Genomic DNA, 21,980 nt, shown 5'->3' with positions numbered 1-21,980 from the left:
ATTTTCAGTTGACTATATTAGTCCATGAACTTATATCATAAATGAGATATAACGTTATATCTCCTTTATCATAAATAAACGAATCGTTACCGAATCATCAGTTTTTCAACGTCAAATGTTAAAAATGTCTTTTTATTGACTGCATAACTTTCAAACGGTTAAACCCATATTATTACATTACATTCAAAACTAATAGATCATATCATTGCTTACAAGTAATGTTTGAACATTTTTCTTGTTCTAACTGGGCAATTTATTTGCTAGAAGCTCATAAACCATCAATTTTTCTGAAAATGTTTTAATACAAAAATAGTCCATCATCCAATTTTTTACAATAAATATGAATTTATGTCTTCTTAATGATGTTTAAAATACACATAGGTACATTAAATTTCTTTACATGCGCTTTTGCCATAAAAATCTACAATTTTTATATTATTAAACAATCTATAAAAAAAACCATAAAAATGTTTTTTTAACAGCCTATATTTTAAAAATACATTTATTTTTCTAGTAAGTCAGAACACGAAAAATAGTTGGTAAAAATAAGATTGCACTCATTTTAACAGACAAAAGCATTCCCTACAAGAAGTTTTATAACAACTTTATAGATACGAGCGGTCAGTAACAAGTTATAGTCTAAGAGCCAGCGACCTAAAGTTTGCAGGTAATTGCTTAGTATTCACCCCTATGAAATATGTTTAAGGACATCCCCAGGCATGTTACTGCAAAAGAAAAAATCTCGTGACACGTGGCAAAAACAGTCTGCCAAGCACTTGAATGTGAAAAAAATTTTAAATTAAGAACTCGACCTTAAATCAAAAAAAAAATATTTAAAGAGAACGGCAACACTTACAAAACTAAACGATACCTTTTTTTAAAGGTAAAAAGGTATACTACTTTTTGGTTTTTATATAAATGTTTTTTGATGAATAGTTTTTGAAACAAAAAATTTCAAACTCAAAATTTTGAAAAAAAATTCAAAAAAAGTTCAAACAGTTTTTTTTTTTCATAAAATTTACCCAATCAAGTATTATTTTTTTTTTGTTTTAATTTCTCTTATATATTTTGAGTCAAACACCGAAAACTAGAAGTCAAAATCTCTTTTACTTTTCGAGAAAACTGAAAATTACCAAACCTTCTATTTTTTCACCAACGCCAAAATTACGGCTATTAATTATGTCTTTCAGAAAGGAAGTAAGATGTTCACGGGTTTTATTGCAGGAATCGTTCAATGGGTTATAAAAAAGATAAAACCGCGGAGTGCTATTAAATGAGAGGGTGGGAACTGGAGATAGGGGTGCAAAAGCCCCCTTTTTGGTTTTTTCAATATATCTCGTAAACAAAGCATAATTTTGAGATATTGTTCTTAACAAATTTTGTAGAGAATTAAATTTCCTATAATAATAATGTTTTTTAAAAATTTATAAAAAAATTTCCTTACCAAAACAGTCAAAACAAACAAAAAAAAAAATTTTTTTAAATTAATTTTTTTTAGTTTTTTTACTTTTTTGGTTGTGTATTAAGTCATATGAAATATGTTTAAGGACATCCCCAGGCATGTAACTGCAAAAAAAAAGTCTAGTCAGCCGTGGCAAAAACGGTCTGCCAAGCACTTGAATGTGAAAAAAATTTTAAATTAAGAACTCTACCTTAAATCAAAAAAAAAAATATTTAAAGAGAACGGCAACACTTTCAAAACTAAACGATACCTTTTTTTAAAGGAAAAAGGTATACCACTTTCTGGTTTTTATATAAATGTTTTTTGATGAATAGTTTTTGAAACAAAAAATTTCAAACACAAAATTTTGAAAAAAAATTCAAAAACAGTTCAAACAGTTTTTATTCCAAAAAATCTACCCAATTAAGTACTAACTTTTTTTCCAATTCTTATTTCACTTATATATTTTGAGTCAAACACCGAAAACTAGAAGTCAAAATCTCTTTTACTTTTTGAAAAAAAAAACTAAAAATATCGAAAACTGTGTTTTTTTGTTCGGGATCAGTATTCTCAGGGATTTTTTCTGAATTGTTTTTTGACTTTTGGCTTTTTTTAGCACAGGCCATTCCATTTAAAGGGAAAGAAAGTCTTAAGTACACTTGTCATTCCACAATGTAAATATTTTGTACCCTAATCCAGTTAAAGTCTTCATATATATTTATATATATTTAGCAAAATTTCTTAGTTATTGTTTGTGTGTCTTGCTCTCCCCTAGTAGCATACATTAAGATAGTTTTCTGAAGAAAATTTGGAAACCGTGTAAAAACAAAACACTGTAATTTTGACGTGTCGGTGAAAAATTAGATGATTTTGTAATTTTCAGTTTTCTCAAAAAGTAAAAGAGATTTTGACTTCTAGTTTTCGGTGTTTGACTCAAAATATATAAGAGAAATTAAAACAAAAAAAAAATAATACTTGATTGGGTAAATTTTATGAAAAAAAAAAACTGTTTGAACTTTTTTTGAATTTTTTTTCAAAATTTTGAGTTTGAAATTTTTTGTTTCAAAAACTATTCATCAAAAAACATTTATATAAAAACCAAAAAGTAGTATACCTTTTTACCTTTAAAAAAAGGTATCGTTTAGTTTTGTAAGTGTTGCCGTTCTCTTTAAATATTTTTTTTTTGATTTAAGGTCGAGTTCTTAATTTAAAATTTTTTTCACATTCAAGTGCTTGGCAGACTGTTTTTGCCACGTGTCACGAGATTTTTTCTTTTGCAGTAACATGCCTGGGGATGTCCTTAAACATATTTCATAGGGGTGAATACTAAGCAATTACCTGCAAACTTTAGGTCGCTGGCTCTCGGTCTATTATTGCGACTTTAAAATTTTTAAAAACTTTTAGCTGTTATAGAACAAAATATTAATATTATTTTAAGTTTCTTGGAGTTGTAAAAATTTTATATACAAATTTAGAAATTGTAGGTACATAATGAAAAAAAAACATAAAATATAAGTTCTTCGAAGAAAAAAACAGCACCGTAAAAGAATTTAAACTCACACAATAAATGCAATATGATTTCTTTTATTAAACAGCATGAAAAAAAAAACAATTTTTTTTTATAATTTAAAAGAAAAAAACAAATTTCAAAAAAAAAAATGATATACATTTTTTCTTAATATGTATATGTTTTATGACCTTTGTTTATATATACAGGGTGTCCCACAGTCACCGCCCCAAATGAAAACCATGGATTCCTAAGGTCATTTTAAGTCGAAAAACTTAAGAGGTAATTTTCTTGTTTTAGTCCCGTTTTCGAGTTACCACGGTTTTTATGATTTTTGCTCTCTCGAGAAAATTACCTCTTAAGTTTTTCGACTTAAAATGACCTCAGGAATCCATGGTTTTCATTTGGGGCGGTGACTGTGGGACACCCTGTATATATAGTTTTATATTTGGTTTACGGGCTGTAGTTCAGTATAAATTAAATTAAATGAATTAAAACATTTTTGAATTTTGCAACAACGCAACGTTTCGTTCATGATTATGAACATCATCAGGTTTTAACACTCATGTGAGATTTTATCTTAATCCAAAAATATTTTTTTTTTTCAAAATAACTTAGGTTTTTATATATTAAAGCCACATAAATAGATTTGAATAACAATTTCGTTGAATTGAATCAATCGTTGGAGAAAAATTAAAGAAACGGTTGTATTTTATGGCAGTGGCAGCTACCGTGATTAAATAAAAAAAAAACTGTTTTTCATAAAATATAACCCTTGCTTAAAAACTAATATTTGAATATTTCCATTAAATTCGTTTGAGTTGTTTTTGAGAGAATTAAAATTTTCTAAAATTGGTAGGTATATGGGAGATACCGTTATTTTCGGTGCTAAAAAATTAACTCCAAATATCCCCCTGGAGAGTCTCTTAAAAATGCTACATACTGAATTTGCATCGTAATGTAATGTGTGATTGTTATTTCAATTTTTTATAAATATATTTTATATTGTATTTTATGTATAAAACATGTATCACAAGTAAAAAGTTTTTGTCTGTCTCGTAGAAAAATAAAAATCTTACTTATATTGTTTTAACACTCATGGATTCATATTCAAAAGCATCCGGATTCCGGAATAATTTTGGATCCTACAAATAAAGGATCTTACACCAAATTAATAACTTCTTGGACAAACAAGGCATACAAGTTTCATAGGTGTAAACAAATAAATAAAGCAAAAGTGCTTTAGTATTTTTTCTCAATAGAATTTTAATTATAATTTTGTTGTGAAAAAAAATGAATTATATTTATATCAACGTAATAATATTAGCCCTGTTAGGAGGTGGTAGTTTAGTGGTGAGTAAAAATCTATTGCAACAACTACACATTCCTATCTCCTCGAGTAAAAGATCATGTTTTAATAATAATTGTAAAACTAGATCTCTTGATTAAACTACCACCTCCATTGGAATGGTGCTATTTTATAACTTTTTAGTCCGCAGATTTTAATTTTAAATCTGAAGAAGGTAGCCCTGTAAAATAAAATATTCCACTACTACACGTGCGATACATCTGTCAAGTGTATTTATTGACGGTGACTGTCATTTTCAATTGGACTTGATACTGTTGTAATTTTCTTCAGAATTGTTGAATAACCCTATCAAGCGACTTCCCCCATCACAATTGCCGGTGAAACATGCTTGATTTCATCACTTAAATTAGTGCATTCCAACATCAAATATTCATACAAAATGAACTTCACCCGAGCTCTATTTACGAAAGGATTCGCTGTCATTGCACAAACAACTGGACGAAGAGGCTTCCTATCCGTCGCTGTCCCCGCCAACAAAAGTACGTATTTAAACAACAAACAAGTATTATCAATTCCAAAAAATCTACAACTATGTCGTCGAGTCCATGAGAACTCAGTTCCATTGCAAATCAAAAAACGAATCACTCGAAAGAAGCGAAATGAAGAAGAAGACATTGCAGCTCAGGGATTCTTCAACGTAACCGCATTTTCCACTGCCGAACAATATGATTTAGAATCATTGGTCGTTGGCTTGGAAGAGCAGAATTTGTACGCAGCTAAGAAGTTTTTTTCCACAGATAATTTGGGAGCTGAACAGGATGTTCTTTATGTAACTGCCAAGTATATGGTCAATGGAGAAGCTAGAGATATATTCTTCTTCCGCGAGGGTTCGGTTGTCATGTGGAATTTTAACGAATTGGAAGCGAATAACGTTCTGTCCTTTTTGAAACCATACGAAAAAGATGGTTACCTTAAACCGTTAGTTAAGGGTGAGAGCGAGATTATGCCTTACTCGTATATCCCTATTCCAGTTGAAGAGAATGTTCCACTGAGTAGCACTCAGGCAATGTTCAAAAATGGAAAGTTCTTCCTATCCAAAGGGGAGCAGACATTCTTGGAAAAGTATACTTTTTCAAATGCAATGGCAACCTCAATCAAACTGGGAATCTGGGAGGCTACCTTGGAGAGGTTCATCGACAACATGCAATATCTAACTGAAGATCTTAAAAAAGGTCGCCGCATAAAAATCGATCGAGCTGAAGCTCTTCGATTAACTGGCGAACTCTTTGCTCTGCGCCACATGATTAATCTTAGTTCAGATTTACTTGACACTCCCGATTTCTATTGGGATCGTGAGGAACTTGAAACACTTTATATACAAGTTTGTTCATATTTTAGCATTACTCGCAGGACGAAAGTTATGAATGAAAAAATCAATCATTGTGTCGAATTAGCCGAATTGATATCGCATAATTTAAATGACAAACATCACATTCGTTTGGAATGGATGATTATAATATTGATTATGGTGGAAGTTGGATTTGAAATTTTGCATCATATGGAGAATCATTATTATATTAATGAACAAGAGACGACAGTTGTTCCTGTAGCACATTGAGTACCTAGTACAATTTAAAAAGATGTTTTTCTTTGCGAAAATAAAATAAGTTTTAAGAATGTTTTTTATTATTTAATTGTTTGTGTGTTTTTGTTATTTTTGATGAACTTTGTAATTGATATGGAAAACACGTTGGTTTTGTTTTTAATTTTTCTAGGTAATTTATTGTGGAAAGTACAAAGTCCGACAGTGAGTAATTTAATTTGAATAGATTAATTGGTTTGTAGATTGAATCTGTTAATTTGCTCTTAGAAATGAAAATTTTTTTATTTTTCAGTGGGAGTCTGAAAAATGCTTGTTCATTTTTCAATGGAAATGCATAATAGTATGATGAATTTAATTTGCGGTAGAAACATAAGTTTTAGTGATGCATAGAAAATAGCAGCAGACGTCAGTTTTGGTTTGAATTTCGCAATGGTTCGTTGTATTTAAAAAATCGTCACATATTTAGGTAGCAATTTTCTTTACTACCAATTGATACTTCAAATGGTTATGGTTCCCTATAATGGAGAAGATAAAATGATTTATGAGATAAATCTTGCTTCGACGTCGTGCATTTTAAAGAATCTCGAAAAAAGATCTCCATATACACAAATGCTGACTCCAGGGTGTTTTTCCTCTTAGAATCTCTCTATTTATAGATTTTATGCTTTACCTACTACTGTAGGTCTGTATAAAATTATAGATAGGTCTGCGCACAAATATAGATCGTTTTAAATGGTGTGTGTGGCAATGGTTAAGTGAGTTTAACGCTTAAGTTACTCCTAACTTAGCGGAATAAAGTCAATTTTCGTACTTGCTTTGAAGTATCGAGAAGACAGAAGAATCTGAAGACCGAGAAGTTCATGGCGGAGAATAGTCGGGGAAGAGTCAGCGTAACTTGAGAAGAGCTGGAGGGAGCTGTAGTCATATTATTTGGGCAGACGGGGCCTCCAATGGATGCCATGGCTCCACGAGATATTATGTAGTAAATAAAAACTGTTTATTTAAATTAAACATAACTCATCCAGATCTCAAAGAAACTCTTGGTTTTCAACTATCAATCTCACTCGATGAATTTGGAGAAAAATTTTTGAAATAGAAATAGAAGATAGTAGATTTCCATTGAATTTTTTCAAAAATCGAAAAAAAAAAAAACAAAATTGTAATTTTTTTACCCGAATGCATAGACCTGTTTATTATGAACTTATGTATGTCTTTATATCAAAACCAATTTCGTTTTTGGTCATAAGGCATCGACTTCAGAATCTACGAAAAAGAAAGAAAAAAAAAAATGTTTGATCGGAATTATCTCAGGAGCTTCCAAGAATCTTTTTTGTGGTAAAAGAGACTTCATATTTTTTGGTGGCTTACCTTAGGGATAACAATTACCTACTTCGGTTATTTTTTAAAGCGGTGGAAAGGGAATGATAAGAACCTTGTTCAGAGAGATCTTAGTTGCCTTAGCACTGGTATTTTTGTTTGTGCTTATAGCATCTAGGTACAAGAAATCCTTTACCAGCTTCTGCATGTCCATGGTGAATTTTTGTTCAATACATGAATGTTGAGTGTTTTGCCCTCATTGACCGCTATACCCATTTTTGCCGCTTGTGCTTTGATGCTCACAAAAGCGTCACAGACATCACACCGTGTTCTTCGAATTAAACGTTATCGTCGACATAATGCCATCAGCTGGACGGACTTTTGGAAGATAATGCCTCTGGTGTCATCATCATTTATTTCATTTATTTTTCATTTAAGTTGAAAACCTTTTTCCTTCGCATTTTAGAACTGATCTAGATCAAACTAGTTTCAGAGGCATATTACACCCTGACTTATTTGTTTACAAACTAAGCTTCCTCACCGTAAATTTTGAATTATTTATTGGCCCTTAGTGAAAGACACGAATTTAGCGAAAACTCAATTTTAACAAGAAATAAAACATACATCTCACTTCCAAATTTAAAAAAAAAGGTGCTAGTATCATTTTAAAATCGAGTTAATTTTAGGTGAAATGCTTCCAAACCAATTCTTAGTTTAGAAATTGGATGCATGTTTTATTACTATTCATTTTTTTTTATTAAAATCGAGTTTTTCTAAATTTAAGTCTATAACTAAGGGCCATTGATATTACAGTACATTCTCGATTAACGCAACTAATTAAAACAAGTGTGGTTGTAATGACCGAGGTTGTTGTAATGACCGAGTAAATATTTTTTAGGCTTAATCTGAGATGAACCAAAACTAACAAATATATTTAATGCAACAAATTTTTGTTCAAATACAATTGATATGAAACGAAACAAATGGAAGTATATTCATTACGATAAGTACGTAATTACGTATGTGTAGTTCTTTATACAACTTTAATTATTTTATTTCGAAAAAATGGTACATTTTTATTTGGATTTTTGTAGTTTGTTAGATTTTAAAATTGACATATAATCCTGAAGTTTTTGAACAATCAACACTTTTTCAATTAGGGTTGGATTCTGGTCAGTTCATCGAATTTTTGTATTGAAAGTTGCACTTATCAAGTCAATTTTTGTAGAAGAGTTGCGATTACTGCGTCAACAATGGTAAAAATTTAGGTGTTGCGAAAATCGAGGAGTTGCGTGAATCGAGAGTTGCGTTAATCGAGAACGTACTGTATATAGACAACTATAAGAAATTGTATTTGCTTCATGAAAATATTTATTCCTGGGAACTGATGGAATTTGCCATATTAATCATTCCACCCTGGCCTGAATAGCTAAGTTGAGAGCACTTTTTTCAACAGTGATACTTTATCAACTCCTCGCAAGAGGCAATTCAAGTTCAAGTGGTTAGGTAAAGATTTGGATACAAAACCTCCGTTTGGGCAGTGCATCGGCCAAACCAATTTTTGGATATAGAACCTAACCTCCCAGGCCGATGGGCTGATTTTCTATCATCTTTTAGGCAAGAGGAACTGCAAGTGAATTACTCTTATAAAAACATCTAGATTGGAAGTCTTTACAAAAAGCTTACTGAGAGTAAGAACTTTTCATGTCTTGCAAAAGTTTGAGTGGGACAATCAGATTATCACCATATTAGCATCTCAACTTAGGGCCAATGCTGATATGAATTTCATAATGAAATAAGAATTTTTGTTGCCAATCCTGAAAGTTGCGTACCTACTTTAGTTTATTTCAACAGTATTTTGATAGATATTTTTTGTCATTCTAGTGTTCATTATAGATCTTGAAAAAGGGAGAATATCTGAATCAACAACAAATGTGAATATTAACAGTTTGAAAGAATTGTTGAGCATATCCTTAGTGCATATTACTTACCTTATTGAGTATAGGAATGTTTCAGTTATAATGCTATTCAAGCTTGAAGGTTGTTTTTTGGGATATTTACTCCAAAGAGAAACTGCATTTATTTTTTCATTTGTGTGTTCTGTTGTTCGGTATATTAGTTGTTAACTTGGGGGTTTCGTTGTAAACTTATCATTGATTTTACTCCTTTGTTACATAATAATTATAAGAAAAGTTCTAGAATTTGGCTCCAACAGTAAACATGACAATATATTATTTATTTCAATTCAAATTATACGTAATGATATCTAAAAAAAAACTTTTAATCCCATGTTTCTTTAACTTTAAGATGATTCAAACGATCTTCCAATGTGATGTGAGGTTTCATTTTACTTAAAGCCTGAGCATCTTGCCATTGTCTTACCAATGCTTCTCGTTTACCGAAAACTTTAGCATGACCGGAGGATTCTTCCTACACAAATAAACAAAAGTGTTAATGGAATTTTATTCAAAACGTATAATTGTGCTAGTATTATTGTATTTACTTGAGTCAAGTATGGATTCCTTAAAAGAAGCATGATAGCTTCTTGACGGTCATATTCTCGTGTTAAAGTTTCCATTGCTTTTTTACTCACTGGCTTGACAAGTCTTCGTTTACCACGGAAAATATGGCCGGGAACTGTGTCTTTAAAAAAATTTATAATTGATAAACGCATTTTAAGGATTAAAAACAATCAGAGAAGTATTTTAATATGTTATTTTTGAGAAGGAGGTTTTTTTTTAGAAAATTTCGTTGGTGAAAATTTTTGGTAGCTGTCAACTGTCACTGTAAGGTCAGCTGGAAATGGGAAGGGGAAAAAAAAGTATAAACATTGGCGCTAGCGACGTTAAGAAGAAAGATTAAGCTGGTATCACATTATACATTCATTGACCTACTATAATATGGACTGCTAGTCGTTTGACTTTTCCATTGACAACTAGAAAAGTCAAAATGCGACACTAGTGGGAAGTAGAAGCAACTACGTATACACATCAAAAATCGGGATCCATAAGCATTACATGTGTTTTCAATCAGGTAAAATAATTAAATAAAAAATATTAACTAATTTCATTTTAAACAAAATATATCTGAATAACTTAATTGATATTTTCTATTTCCATAGCACTCAAGTTCTAACCAAAAAATTGAAAGCCAAAAGCGAAAACAAAGATCCAAAGACTGCTGTATTCCGTGAGTACATACGTATTATATACAAACAATTTTATGTAAACAATTGAAAATAAGTCACAATTCCAGGATTAAGTGCAGAATCCACCCAAATGGATATTTCTATTTCATTCTATGACATAGTGCAGTACTTTGATGGGGTGAAGAGGTCCATTAAGGAAGGAGAGGAAATAGTGAAGGCAGGCTGGGTGTATGCTATTGGCCTATCACCACCTCCTTCTACAAACGAAGTCACAGCCATAGTTGTTGCTGTCTCTTCCATGACCTCGAAGCCCCATGAAGTTAAATTGAAAACTCTTCATAAAGGTCATCTCTCATGGACATGCACTTGCTCCTGCAAAGCTGGCTGTGGCAGTAAGTGCAAACACATAGCTGCTTGCCTAATTTATATCCACAAGTAATTAATTTAAAACCAAATATATACCTACCTTTATCTTTATTTGTTTTCATTATACAGATATCCACACTTAGATATAATAAGTTCTACGGAGATAACCCAAAAGTGGGGTAAGTTAGGCAAGCAGTTTGCCACTCAGTTTTGCTCCGTAGATGCAAGTGATCTCTGCCACTGCCGAAGACAGATAAAAGTTTTCGAGGATGTTGTGAATGAAGATATTCAAAAAGAAATTTTTCAAGGTTTACTTGCTGGTAAGTTTAAATAAAACCCTAATTCGGTGGCCACAACCAATAACCGCTTGAATCAAAAAAGAAAAAACTGAGTTAGTTTCACTGTATTGGTACCCATTTTTTGGTTTGCCTCAGAAAGAACTCAATATTTTTTTAATTCGATGTGGATGTAGATTGAAAAAATGGCAAGCATAAGCCCACTTTTTTTTCTTAACTTAGACGATTATTGATTGTGACCACAGAATTTATACTTGCCTAGTATGCTGCTTTCAATGGGAAGTGAAATCAAATTTGAAATGAAATACAAATTACTTTAATGTTCATTTCTAAAAGCACATTTAGTTGCATTTGATTCGAAAAAAAATTGCTCCTATGTACCTACTTGCCACAAAAATAAATAAAGTTGTTTTTTGACAATTTTTCATCCTTTTGAAAAATAGTGTATTTCTGTATGAAAATTTCACTCTGCATGAATGCGTAAATAAATAAAAAAAAAAAATAACTTTTTTGTTGACTTCATTTAAAAATATCAAACAATTGAAATTAGTTTTGATATAGCTTTTAACTCCACAACTCCACGGAGTCTTTACGACATACAAAATATAAAACAGCTGCATCATGTTTACTGATATAGTAGTTTACTGGAATAAATGGATATAATAATTTTTCTTTGCTCATAATTATTCAAAAGCTCGAAATTGTAAATAATCATTTCGGGATAGGGCTGTAAAAGTAACGACAAAATGAATACCCGCATATATACGTTACTTTTGGTTCTAGTACCCGCATCAACGATATCGTTACTTAAGGTATATTTCGTATGTTTCGCATGTTTCGTATATTCATATGTTTCGTATATTTCGTATATTTCCTACATATGGTATTTTTGCTATGTCTCGTACTATTTACGTTAATAACTTGGTATTTTGGTTACTTTCGGTTAGTTTTCCCTGGAATTGGAATGAGAACGGAAACAAAAAAGGCATTACGATTTTTTAAATATATATTAAAAGTAAAAACGACATAAAAAATCTAATAATGCACGATTTTGAATACTTTTGCAGAGTGAGGCAAGCCCATATTGGGTTTGAGCATATTTCAGTTAAATGCCTTTTACTGAAAATTGAAATTGCTCGTGGGACTGAAATTTTTTTTTAGAGGCTTTTGAAAAAATCTTTTAATGCAGGATTTTTAACGACAAGATAACGTTTCCAAAATGGTATAAAACTTTTCTCTAGCTTAAGTACTTTGGCAGAGTCAGGCAGACCCATATGCTGAAACCCAGTATGGGCTTGCCAATATTGGGTTTCAGCATATGGGTCTGCCTGACTCTGCCAAAGTACTTAAGCTAGAGAAAAGTTTTATACCATTTTGGAAACGTTATCTTGTCGTTAAAAATCCTGCATTAAAAGATTTTTTCAAAAGCCTCTAAAAAAAAATTTCAGTCCCACGAGCAATTTCAATTTTCAGTAAAAGGCATTTAACTGAAATATGCTCAAACCCAATATGGGTCTGCCTGACTCTGCCAAAGTACATAAGCTAGAGAAAAGTTTTATACCATTTTGGAAACGATATCCTACAATGGGCGACAAAAGCCTTGTCATTCCAAAATAACTTACTAACTTCGAATTTCGTGGAATACCAACTTATGGCGTTTTCGATTGGCAGTCCTGAAGCGTCCGGAATCATTCTGAAAAAATTTTATTCATACAAAACTGTCAGTTTTGTGCGAATAAAACGCTTTCAGAATGATTCCGGACTGCCAATCGAAATTACTATTATTCTAATAAGAACCTTTTTCAAAAAAAAAAAAAAAAAAAAAAATTCCATCTAAAAGTAATTTAGTCATTTTTTTTTTAAATTTTCTAAAGCATTCAAAATTACTTTTAAATGCAAATCAAACAAAATAGTATTCTTATTGTGTTGGAATACAAATTTTTTGTTTATTCTTGGTTGGAGAAATTGTTAGGGACTCAAAACAAAACCATTCCGTTTTTCTAATTATAATATTTAGTTATGAAATAAAGGCAACAGTTTCAGATTTTTTTTAATAAAATAACTTTTAGAAAGTGCCACATAGAAATACTTCTGATTTCACAACCACTTGCTGTATTTGGATGAAACAAATGGTTTTGAGTTTGAAATTTTATAATAGGTCCTTAAATAAACGCATTTGTAAATTTATTTGTAAAATGTTTACAGCCCGTCCTGACTGTGAGATAAACAGGTATTTTTTACCAAATTCAAGAAATTCCGAGGAGATTCGAGAAGATCAAATGGCACAAGCGCCTAGTCAAGAAACATCAAGATTAGCTCAACAACCTGAAATACAAGAATTTTTTAAATTAATCACGCAATCTGATGGATTAGAGCTTTTTTTACCATATCTTCAAACCTTCTCATCTCCTCAACAACTGAATATTTTATTAAAGATAAAGAAAACAAAAGCTGAAATCGCTACAATTTGCCAAGAAACCTTGTGTCAAAACAATGCACGATGGCTTCTGGAACGAAAGTTCAGGATAACTGGTAGCATTGCTTATAAACTGTTCACGTACTCTTATAATAAAACTCCAGATTGGCCAAAAAAACTGAAGTCAGCATACGAGAACAGTTTCAAGGGCAACGATGCTACCAGATATGGACAACAGGCTGAGAAACTAGCCAAAAAGTTGTATGGCAAAAAGTATTGCCTTTTTGAAGTTGGCCTAGTCATATCTTACAACCTTCCATTCCTGGCTGTAAGTCCAGATGGGGTTGCTTTCGACGGCGATGGTTTTCGCCTTGTTGAAATTAAATCTCCAGTGAAGGGAAAAGATATGACAACAAATCACCTTCTGCCGCATCTTAATTTTCTCTTCATAGAAAACGGCAAATATGATTTAAAGAAACGTCATGCTTATTATGGTCAAATTCAGCTCGGCTTGGTGGTATTGAATTTGGAATTGTGCGACTTAGTTATCTACTCCTCATTTGATAACTCTTACGAAGTTATACAAATTTACAAGGATAATGAATTTCTAGAACTGTATATAAAGAAACTTTGCCATATATACTTTGAACAAATTACTCCATTTTTACAAAAGGAATAACGCTGCAACAAAGTACAACTTTTTTATAAGAAACTAAACCCTTTATTTTGCATTTGTTGTGAGACAGTACGATGGATACTAGTTTCATTGTTGTTTATTGAATTACCTTCAAAGGTCCCATTTGTGGTGATGGTAAGAATTTAATTTTTCTATTTTTGGGTTCCAACTTTCCTTTTTGATTTCTCATATAATTGAACTGGAGCATATCTAACTAAGCAAATTTAAAATTAGGGTAAGGTATAAAAAAAATAGTTTGTTATATTTTTAACTTCTTTTTATTTTAGGTAATTTACGATGCGTTTTTATCATGATGAAGGATCCTCCATTGAAATTATCTGTGTTTTTTTTTTTAGTTCTATAAAAATGTTTCTTTAATTCGACAGTTTTTGTTTTGTTATTGCTTGTAAAGTGTAAAGTATATTTTTAATTGTGCTTTTTTGTTTTTTTATTTACTAACAATTTTTCGCTACTAAGTCGACAGTATTCTGATTACTTTAAAGTATAGTATTAATTATGGTTTTTTCTAGTACCTGTTGTATTTTTTGTTTTTTTTTTTTGTATGTAATATATATTGCGATATTTTCTACTGTCTTATTCGCATTGTATTCTTTTGTGGTGTTTTGCATTACAATTTTGTTTCTTTTAAGTTATATAATAAATTTTATTCAAAACATGAAGCTGAAACCAATGTCCGTCCAATTTAAAAGACTTGAAATTTAGTTATTTTTGTATTTATTTGTATTTGTATTAAAAAAAAAGTTAGGTTTAAGGTGTTATGTTTTTAAAAAATAATACAAAATAAATGCTAATAGTATTTTCAAAAAATGTCTTTTATTTTTATATTTAAAATTTGCTATCATCTAATATAGGTGTACCATAATTTGATAGACCGCATAAAACTATCATAATGTCGTCTATATATGGTATAACTGATGAATGGATTTTATCTGATAGTATTTTGAACATTTTAAGTCTAGCAAATCTCCTTTCCACATGTACTCTCGCTGCAGCAATTCTAGTGTTTCTTCTCACATCTTCTCCCGAAAAAGGTTCGAAATGAAATTTAGGTCTTATCATTTCAATTCCCGCTTTATTGAGCTCATCGCCGATCATGAAGCCTTTGTCGACCATTACTGCGTCTCCTGGTTCCAGTTTCGAAAGAAGATCTGAGCGGTTAAATATCGCCTTATCCGAAGATCTTCCACTGGCAACTTTGCTCAGAAAGTTTATAGCTCCCGATGGTGAAATTCCAATCAACACTTTAAGCGTGGCTGCTCCCTTATATTGTGAATAAACTCCAGTTCTACATTTAAGGCATCGGAACGTTACCGTCTTCATCTCCGTGCAGTCTAAAATTGTCCTTACATTTTGAAAATACTCAAAGCATTTAGGCATCCTCTTCGCATTTTGTTCCCTTGTCGGCCAGTATATCAAGGGTCCAACTATTTTGGCTAAATGCTTTATTGTATCGACAAAATAAAGTTTAGCTGTTTTCTCGCTGATTTGGAACAAAACGGCCAAGTATGCGAAAGTGGAATTATTTTTAAGTTTGGACATGGTTAGAATAATCCTGTCTCTCATTGACATGTAAGGAGTTTCTTCTTTTCGTAACTTAAAAGATGCGTTTACTAATGCATCTAAAGTACTTAAACCATCTAGTCCTGTAAACGTTTTTAGTTTTTTATCCGTGTCGCACAAGGAGCTTACAATAGTTGGATTTAAATTCACTTGAATGCCTTTATTGCAAAAGCGACTGCAAATGTCGTCAGTACCACCAATATTTTCAGCATCCTCATCCTCGTTGTCAATCCTATTCATTTCTTCTCCGACATTCCCTTCTCCATGATCATGTTCTTCACATTTTCGACTAGAAAAAATGTTTATTATTAATATTTACATATATAATATAAACAAATCGAATAATACCTTCTAGCAATGGACAAAGCTCTAGACAAAATTCTTCTAGATCTTATTTGATTGGTTTTTACCACAGATTTGGGAAGGTTTTGCGAGGGAAACGCACCCTTTACTAAAACCGGTCGTGATTTAGCGTTGCCTTTATTTCGCCTCAGGACTTGATGTTTATGGAAATGCAACTCACATATAAAAAATTGTTTCGGAAATTGTTTTCCCATCCGAAGAGTCCCGGACCATTTCTTCAAAAGAATAGGAGACTCCCGAACATCTTTTGGGAGATGGAACATCGATATTCCATCCTTCCGATATGAGTTGCACTGGGGAACCCCACAGTGTCCATTGTTAGCAGGCATGGTTGTCTGGAATATAACAAAAAAGATTACATTCACTGACACGGCACTTTATGGAACACGAGCTTCGATTTTCAATAGAATTTTGTTTCTAATTTATAGTTTTACCTTTTCTTTTTACGAATACAAGTTTTTATTTGTAAATTAATACTTTATTTATTGTTTATAAATAATTTTTATTAAAGCACCACTCAATTTTCATATGTTTCCCGCAATTTCTGATATTTTGATGTGTATAAATAGTTGCAACTACTCTCCGCAGGGGCACATGGGTCAGTTGTCAATACAAAAATTGAAAAAAAAATGATTCCACATCTTTCTAGCTCTACTAGCGGCATAACCTTAGACGGCGAAAAGAGGAAACTTTTAGTGAATGACATCTGTCGTTAAAAGGTAGTGCTTTCTCTGTTTTTCTATATTTGTTCCATTCGCACTTCGTCAAAAATGTTGCACTTATTCTCCGTTTTTTTTTAGGGCGCTAGTATCGCGAAGAAACAAGTGGAACCAACCTGAATATGCTTCTAGCAGTCCATATATATTAAGTCAATGCATACATTTAACGGCAGAATTGTAAGGCTGCGTCCACAATATGCTGATTTGTGAACAAAGTGGAGTAAATCGTCGCCTCAATGGGCGCATTCACAAACCTAGGTGCTACGTAGTCGACTCGTTCTGATTGGCTGAAAAGAGCTAAAAAATTAGTTGAAATTTCCCCTCCGACGTAGTGTAAAAATTTTCGACTTCAAAGCTAGCTGACATTTCTCAGTATGCTGTTTGATGGAAACAAATTCTATTTGAATTTTAAATTTGGTGGAATTGATGAAAAAAGCATATAAAATAAAATTAATTGTGCATAATGTGAATATAAATCAGGAAATTGAGGAATTTCAAAGAAAAAAAGCTATTTAACCCCCCTATTCTGGCAAACCTCACAAGTCACAAAAACCTCACAAGGTGATCATAACTCGATTTTGTAAGAATTTATTTCTCACAAACTTCTTACTAGCAAAAATCCAACTTGTGAGTTGTGACCTCCTTCAGAGCAGATCACAAATTCGAAAGTTTTTGTGACGCGAAAACCTCACAAAATCAAAATCAGCTCACCTTGTGAGGTCCTCATAACTTGTGAGGTTTGCCAGAATAGGGCCATAAACCACTCAAAACACATTTTTTTTTATTGCATCTGTCACCTAGCTTTGTAGTGCAAATTCGCATTCCAAAAGCTCGACTACGTAGCACCTAGGTTTGTGAATGCGCCCAATAAAATAATGTCGTATGTTACATTCGGCTACTTTTGGGAAAACGCAATTAAAGTTCAGATTTTTTTTTCTCGAAAACTGTACGGTGAATTTTTTTAAAAATATCATGACATATACAGAAAATATTTGTCTATTGAATTATGTTAGAATTATTTCAATATTCCAATCCAGAAACAAATAATAGTCAATTTTCTCCAATATGCCGATGTCGTATGTTACGTTTTCACAGAAACTATTTGTTAGCCAAACACATACAACAAATTGATGACACATACAACAAAAATAAGCAAAGTTTTATTCGAAACTTGTTTACGACATACGACAAATAGATGTCAAATTCAATGCGAAAAACAAATAACTAACGTTAATTTATTAACTTTTTAAAATCACATTGGCTCTTGGTAGTAACCCGAGTTTAGCAAAACTCGATTTTAACAAAAACATCAATGGTAAAATAACATACCTACATCTAACTTCTAAACAATTGGTTTAGATAGAAGCAGTTCACCTATAAAATGATAGAACTTTTTTAATTTGGAAGTGAGATGTATGTTCTATTTTTTGTTAAAATCGACTCGTGAAAAGTGGGCATTACTATTCAAGGTGAATTAAAATTATTAAAGTATTAAGATAGCACGATAAAAGCTTCATACAAATTTCGTAGGGTCAAGTTTTCATTGTCACTGGATGCGGAAACATTGGGGGAACCTAAAGGATCGGCATCAAAGAATTCATCTTCCAATATTTCGTTACGTATGCTAAATTAATAAAATCATAAAACATGCATTTTGTATGCATAAAATAGAGCGTAAAGCTCCTCGGATAAACTTGGCGCAGGTCGACTCGTCCGACCTGCTCGACATCTTGATTGCAACTGAAATTACACTCGTCAGTGTATTTCCTTATGGGACAAACGACAAACGTTTACTGAAATTCCAGTAAAATATTGTTGTAGGGTAGAGTTGCCTAATTCCGGCCGTCTCCAGTAGCCGGCCACCTTTTAGAAAAATCGTTATAACTAGTGATTTTGTAGGATTTATTCCAAACTTTGGCTCTTAAGGCTTAACTACATTGGCTCAAAAAGTGAAAAAGTACCAAAGTGAAAATTTTCAAACGCATTTTGGTATAGTTTTTCGGCCTGAAAAATTAAAACAAATAATTCAGAAAGCTTATATTTTGGTCTAATAAATAATTTGTATACTCTTTTTCACAAAACAATTGCGCTAGCCAGAAAAAAAATATTTTCACTTTTGTACTTTTTTAAAAAGTGGTGTACGTAGTTAAGCCTTTATGCTGTTTTTTTAAATGTCCCTCCTTAAATAACAATATTCTTATTATTCTTGTTATTCAGTTTTCTTAGAAAAAATAACTTTTTGTGAAGTGATCCAATCGGGTATGGTTTTTTGTAATTTTACTGCCGAAACCCACTATCGTAATTAGTGTTTTGTGGAAACAATTTTCGAGCTTATGCTTTGAAATGTTGTTTTTCTTATTAAATATATATTATTCTTCAAATAAAATAGGTTTTAAACAGGAAAAAGATGCGAATTTTGGTAATTTTTAGGGGGGGCCGGAGATAGAACACAAAAAAGCTTTGAAATTCAAGAGTTTCCTGTATTCGGCCCCCTTTTATTGATAAAAGTTTAAAAATGGGGAAAAATAGATACTTTTTTTAATCATTTAATGTTATAACTTATTAACAATCAAAATTGTTTCTAAATTCTTAAAACATAAAGATTTAAATAAAAAACATTCAATTTATTTAAATTTTGACCTAATAAAGTCAGTGGCCGGAAATAGGACACTAGATGGCCGGATTTAGGAGAATCGGACTTTTTTAGACAAAAACTTAAATAAAATATTTTTGGGAAATATTATTAACTTTTTTTTAACCATACCGAAAAATTAATAAATAAAGTACATTTTATTTCAAGAATTATTCGAAAATGTTGATATTTGACGTTTCTGTGCTTTATTTTTTAAGACAAAATCCTTAAGGGGCCGGCTACTAGCAACTCTACCCTATAGCTGCGTTCCTTTGGAAATATTTATCTACTTTTTAGTACTTAAAACTACTTTGATCTACTTTGCTATACTGAAAAAGTAGTTCAAAGCAGCTTTAAGTACTAAAAAGTAGATAAATATTTCCAAAGGAACGCAGCTTATGTGTTGCAAAAACAGCACCTACGACAATTATTTACCGAACGAAGAAAAACACAGATGTGTATGAAAAAATTGTAGTATGTGGTAATTTTTGTCGTATGTGCACGTTTTCTGTGCACTTACGACAAAAAGCTACTGAAAATGTTTGTAAAACGGATTTCACAGAATGAAGGAAAAAAAAATCAATTAGCAAAACTGCATTCAAATCTCAGAACCTCAATTTTGCACATACGACAATATTTTATTGAGGCGACGAAATGTAGATGTGTTGTTCAATAGCGCTGCACAACTATTGTTTCAACCCGATTGAGGTTGTTAAAGATTAAAGAATGTTGCAATGAGTGCGAATTTGTTTTCAAGTTTTGATAGTAAAATATGACATTTGAATTCATTCCAATGACATTCAACATCATCAAAAACACGTTCACAATACTGAAGAGTGTGGTCAAGTGCATGCTTTTGGTTTTGATAAAAAATATCATCTTCCTTTTGCTTCAATACAATAGCGCAAATTTTCAAACATTTAAACCCTACTCTAAATCTACTTTAAAGCCTACCTAGTATGCTGCTGATGCAAAACGAAAAATTTTCAAGTCTCCAAAGTATCGAGTAGGTATTCTGTCAAAGTCAAAATAAAATAATTTTTAAAGCAAGAAATAAATGAATTAAAAGTGAAAATATCGTCAACACTGCTCTTGGAGTCAAGAAAAATGCACAGGACAGTAAAAAGTAAGTGACAAATGAGTGAAAACTCTCCAGCTAGAGCTGCGAACTGAAAAACGAAAAGCAAAACGAAATTTTTTGTTCAAGATTTCGTTAACGAAATTTTGTATGGAAAATTTCGTTTCGCTTCAGCTGCGTACCAGGCTTAAAATGGAGGTCGGATCTAAAAACAAAATTTAAACGAGAATCTACTCTACTCTAGGTCGTCTATCTTTAAAAGCGACAAAATGTTTGTTTATCTTCAAAAAGTCTTATTTTATTTGTTGATGTTAGTTTGTCAATGAAAAGCAATAAAAGTAAAGAAAATTGGTTTTAGAAGTGAACAATATTCTTTTAAATAAACTCTTTTCATATTTGAAAACATAATTGAAAAAAAATATATCCGAAAACTCTAGTTAGAAGAGTTTTTTAAAGTGTTTGAAAATCAGAAGAAGTTAGACGAGGATTAAGAACTAAACGAGTGCTCTAACTAGAGTAGGCTTTATTGCTTAAACGAGCTCTGACAGAAAATTTGCGCCAATATCTTTAGTTGCAATGAATGGGTTCAAATCTGATACCCATCTAAAATGTGGGTGCCGAGTCCAACTAACAATTTCGCTACTATAAAGCCTATTACGCAGCTGAAGCAATACGAAATTTTCAATTTTCGTTTCGCTTCAGCTGCGTACTATAGGCTTAATGTTCCAGAGAAGATTCTGGCCATGATAAATTTCATACCTGTAGAATTCCTATAAAACTCCGAAGAATCTAAAGGAGAATTTTTCTCTCCTGCAATATCGCAAAGAAGTACACTCTAATACTCCGATAAATATTCTTGTTAAGAGTCGATAGTGGTATTTTTGTTCCTACCACTGAACTCATAAATCACAATCTTCTGCTTTTTATTTGGCGCTGTTATGATTCACATGCGGGTTTCACACCGGGCTGACCCTGGTTTCAGAATATCTTCAATCCGTTGGTACACCAATTTTGGATTGAACACCCAGAAATCCCGATTCAAATTTAATAGAACATGTCCGGGAAATGGTGAAGAGACAATTTTAGGACCGAGATCCATCTACAAGCAATCTCAATAGCTGATAACTGCAGTGAAAAAAGAGTAGAAGATACAAAGCTATATTTTTTATTTTGTTTTGCTGTAGTTGTAGTTATTTGTAGTTGTATTGCTTCCTTTAATATTCAAATAAAAACGCCATCATTTGACTGATGGCCCCAAAAACAAACTAATATGATCAAAACTGCTTTAGAATCATTTGATAGCAATATTATTTTAACCTATGAAACAGAAGATTTAGTAACTAACGAAATTTTACAAAACCTTCAAAACTTAAATTGTGCAATGAACAGTTTCAAGTAATCATATGCGCTAAAAGAGGTAATATCAAGTATTGATATTATAAAAATTAACTTAATATCAGTTATTAGAGCTTGAGTTGTCAGCATTTTTTCGACATGCTGTAAAATAAGCAAACAGATTGAAATAGGT

General features: G+C 31.7%; 3 protein-coding genes and 2 long non-coding RNA genes across 5 annotated transcripts; 3 read left to right on the top strand and 2 right to left on the bottom strand.

The window, feature by feature from the left end:
• Window positions 1-4,583: 4,583 nt before the first annotated feature.
• LOC129918261 (required for meiotic nuclear division protein 1 homolog) lies at window positions 4,584-5,951 on the top strand. Its single transcript, XM_055998693.1, has one exon. The coding sequence runs from the start codon at window positions 4,697-4,699 to the stop codon at window positions 5,873-5,875; it is 1,179 nt and encodes a 392-aa protein (XP_055854668.1). The 5' UTR covers window positions 4,584-4,696; the 3' UTR covers window positions 5,876-5,951.
• Window positions 5,952-9,378: 3,427 nt separating this feature from the next.
• Window positions 9,379-9,960, bottom strand: LOC129918262 (ribosomal protein 63, mitochondrial). Its single transcript, XM_055998694.1, has 2 exons — window positions 9,681-9,960; window positions 9,379-9,607 (listed from the first exon to the last, which is right to left on the bottom strand). Exons 1-2 carry the CDS (start codon window positions 9,849-9,851, stop codon window positions 9,458-9,460), a joined length of 321 nt encoding a protein of 106 aa, XP_055854669.1. The 5' UTR covers window positions 9,852-9,960; the 3' UTR covers window positions 9,379-9,457.
• Window positions 9,961-10,104: 144 nt separating this feature from the next.
• On the top strand, window positions 10,105-10,663 carry LOC129919093 (uncharacterized). Its single transcript, XR_008773049.1, has 3 exons — window positions 10,105-10,210; window positions 10,299-10,366; window positions 10,421-10,663. It is a non-coding gene; the product is annotated as an uncharacterized LOC129919093 (long non-coding RNA).
• An 8-nt stretch (window positions 10,664-10,671) lies between these two features.
• Window positions 10,672-14,562, top strand: LOC129919094 (uncharacterized). Its single transcript, XR_008773050.1, has 3 exons — window positions 10,672-10,760; window positions 10,821-11,011; window positions 14,367-14,562. It is a non-coding gene; the product is annotated as an uncharacterized LOC129919094 (long non-coding RNA).
• Window positions 14,563-14,795: 233 nt separating this feature from the next.
• Window positions 14,796-16,589, bottom strand: LOC129919092 (uncharacterized). Its single transcript, XM_055999927.1, has 3 exons — window positions 16,458-16,589; window positions 16,009-16,358; window positions 14,796-15,949 (listed from the first exon to the last, which is right to left on the bottom strand). The coding sequence occupies exons 2-3, from the start codon at window positions 16,350-16,352 to the stop codon at window positions 14,926-14,928; spliced, it is 1,368 nt and encodes a 455-aa protein (XP_055855902.1). The 5' UTR covers window positions 16,353-16,358; window positions 16,458-16,589; the 3' UTR covers window positions 14,796-14,925.
• Window positions 16,590-21,980: the final 5,391 nt, after the last annotated feature.

Source organism: Episyrphus balteatus, chromosome 4, assembly GCF_945859705.1.
Source record: "Episyrphus balteatus chromosome 4, idEpiBalt1.1, whole genome shotgun sequence".
Taxonomy (NCBI): domain Eukaryota; kingdom Metazoa; phylum Arthropoda; class Insecta; order Diptera; family Syrphidae; genus Episyrphus; species Episyrphus balteatus.
The sequence above is the reverse complement of the archived record's forward strand: the minus strand, read 5'-3'. Positions and strand labels throughout refer to the sequence as shown.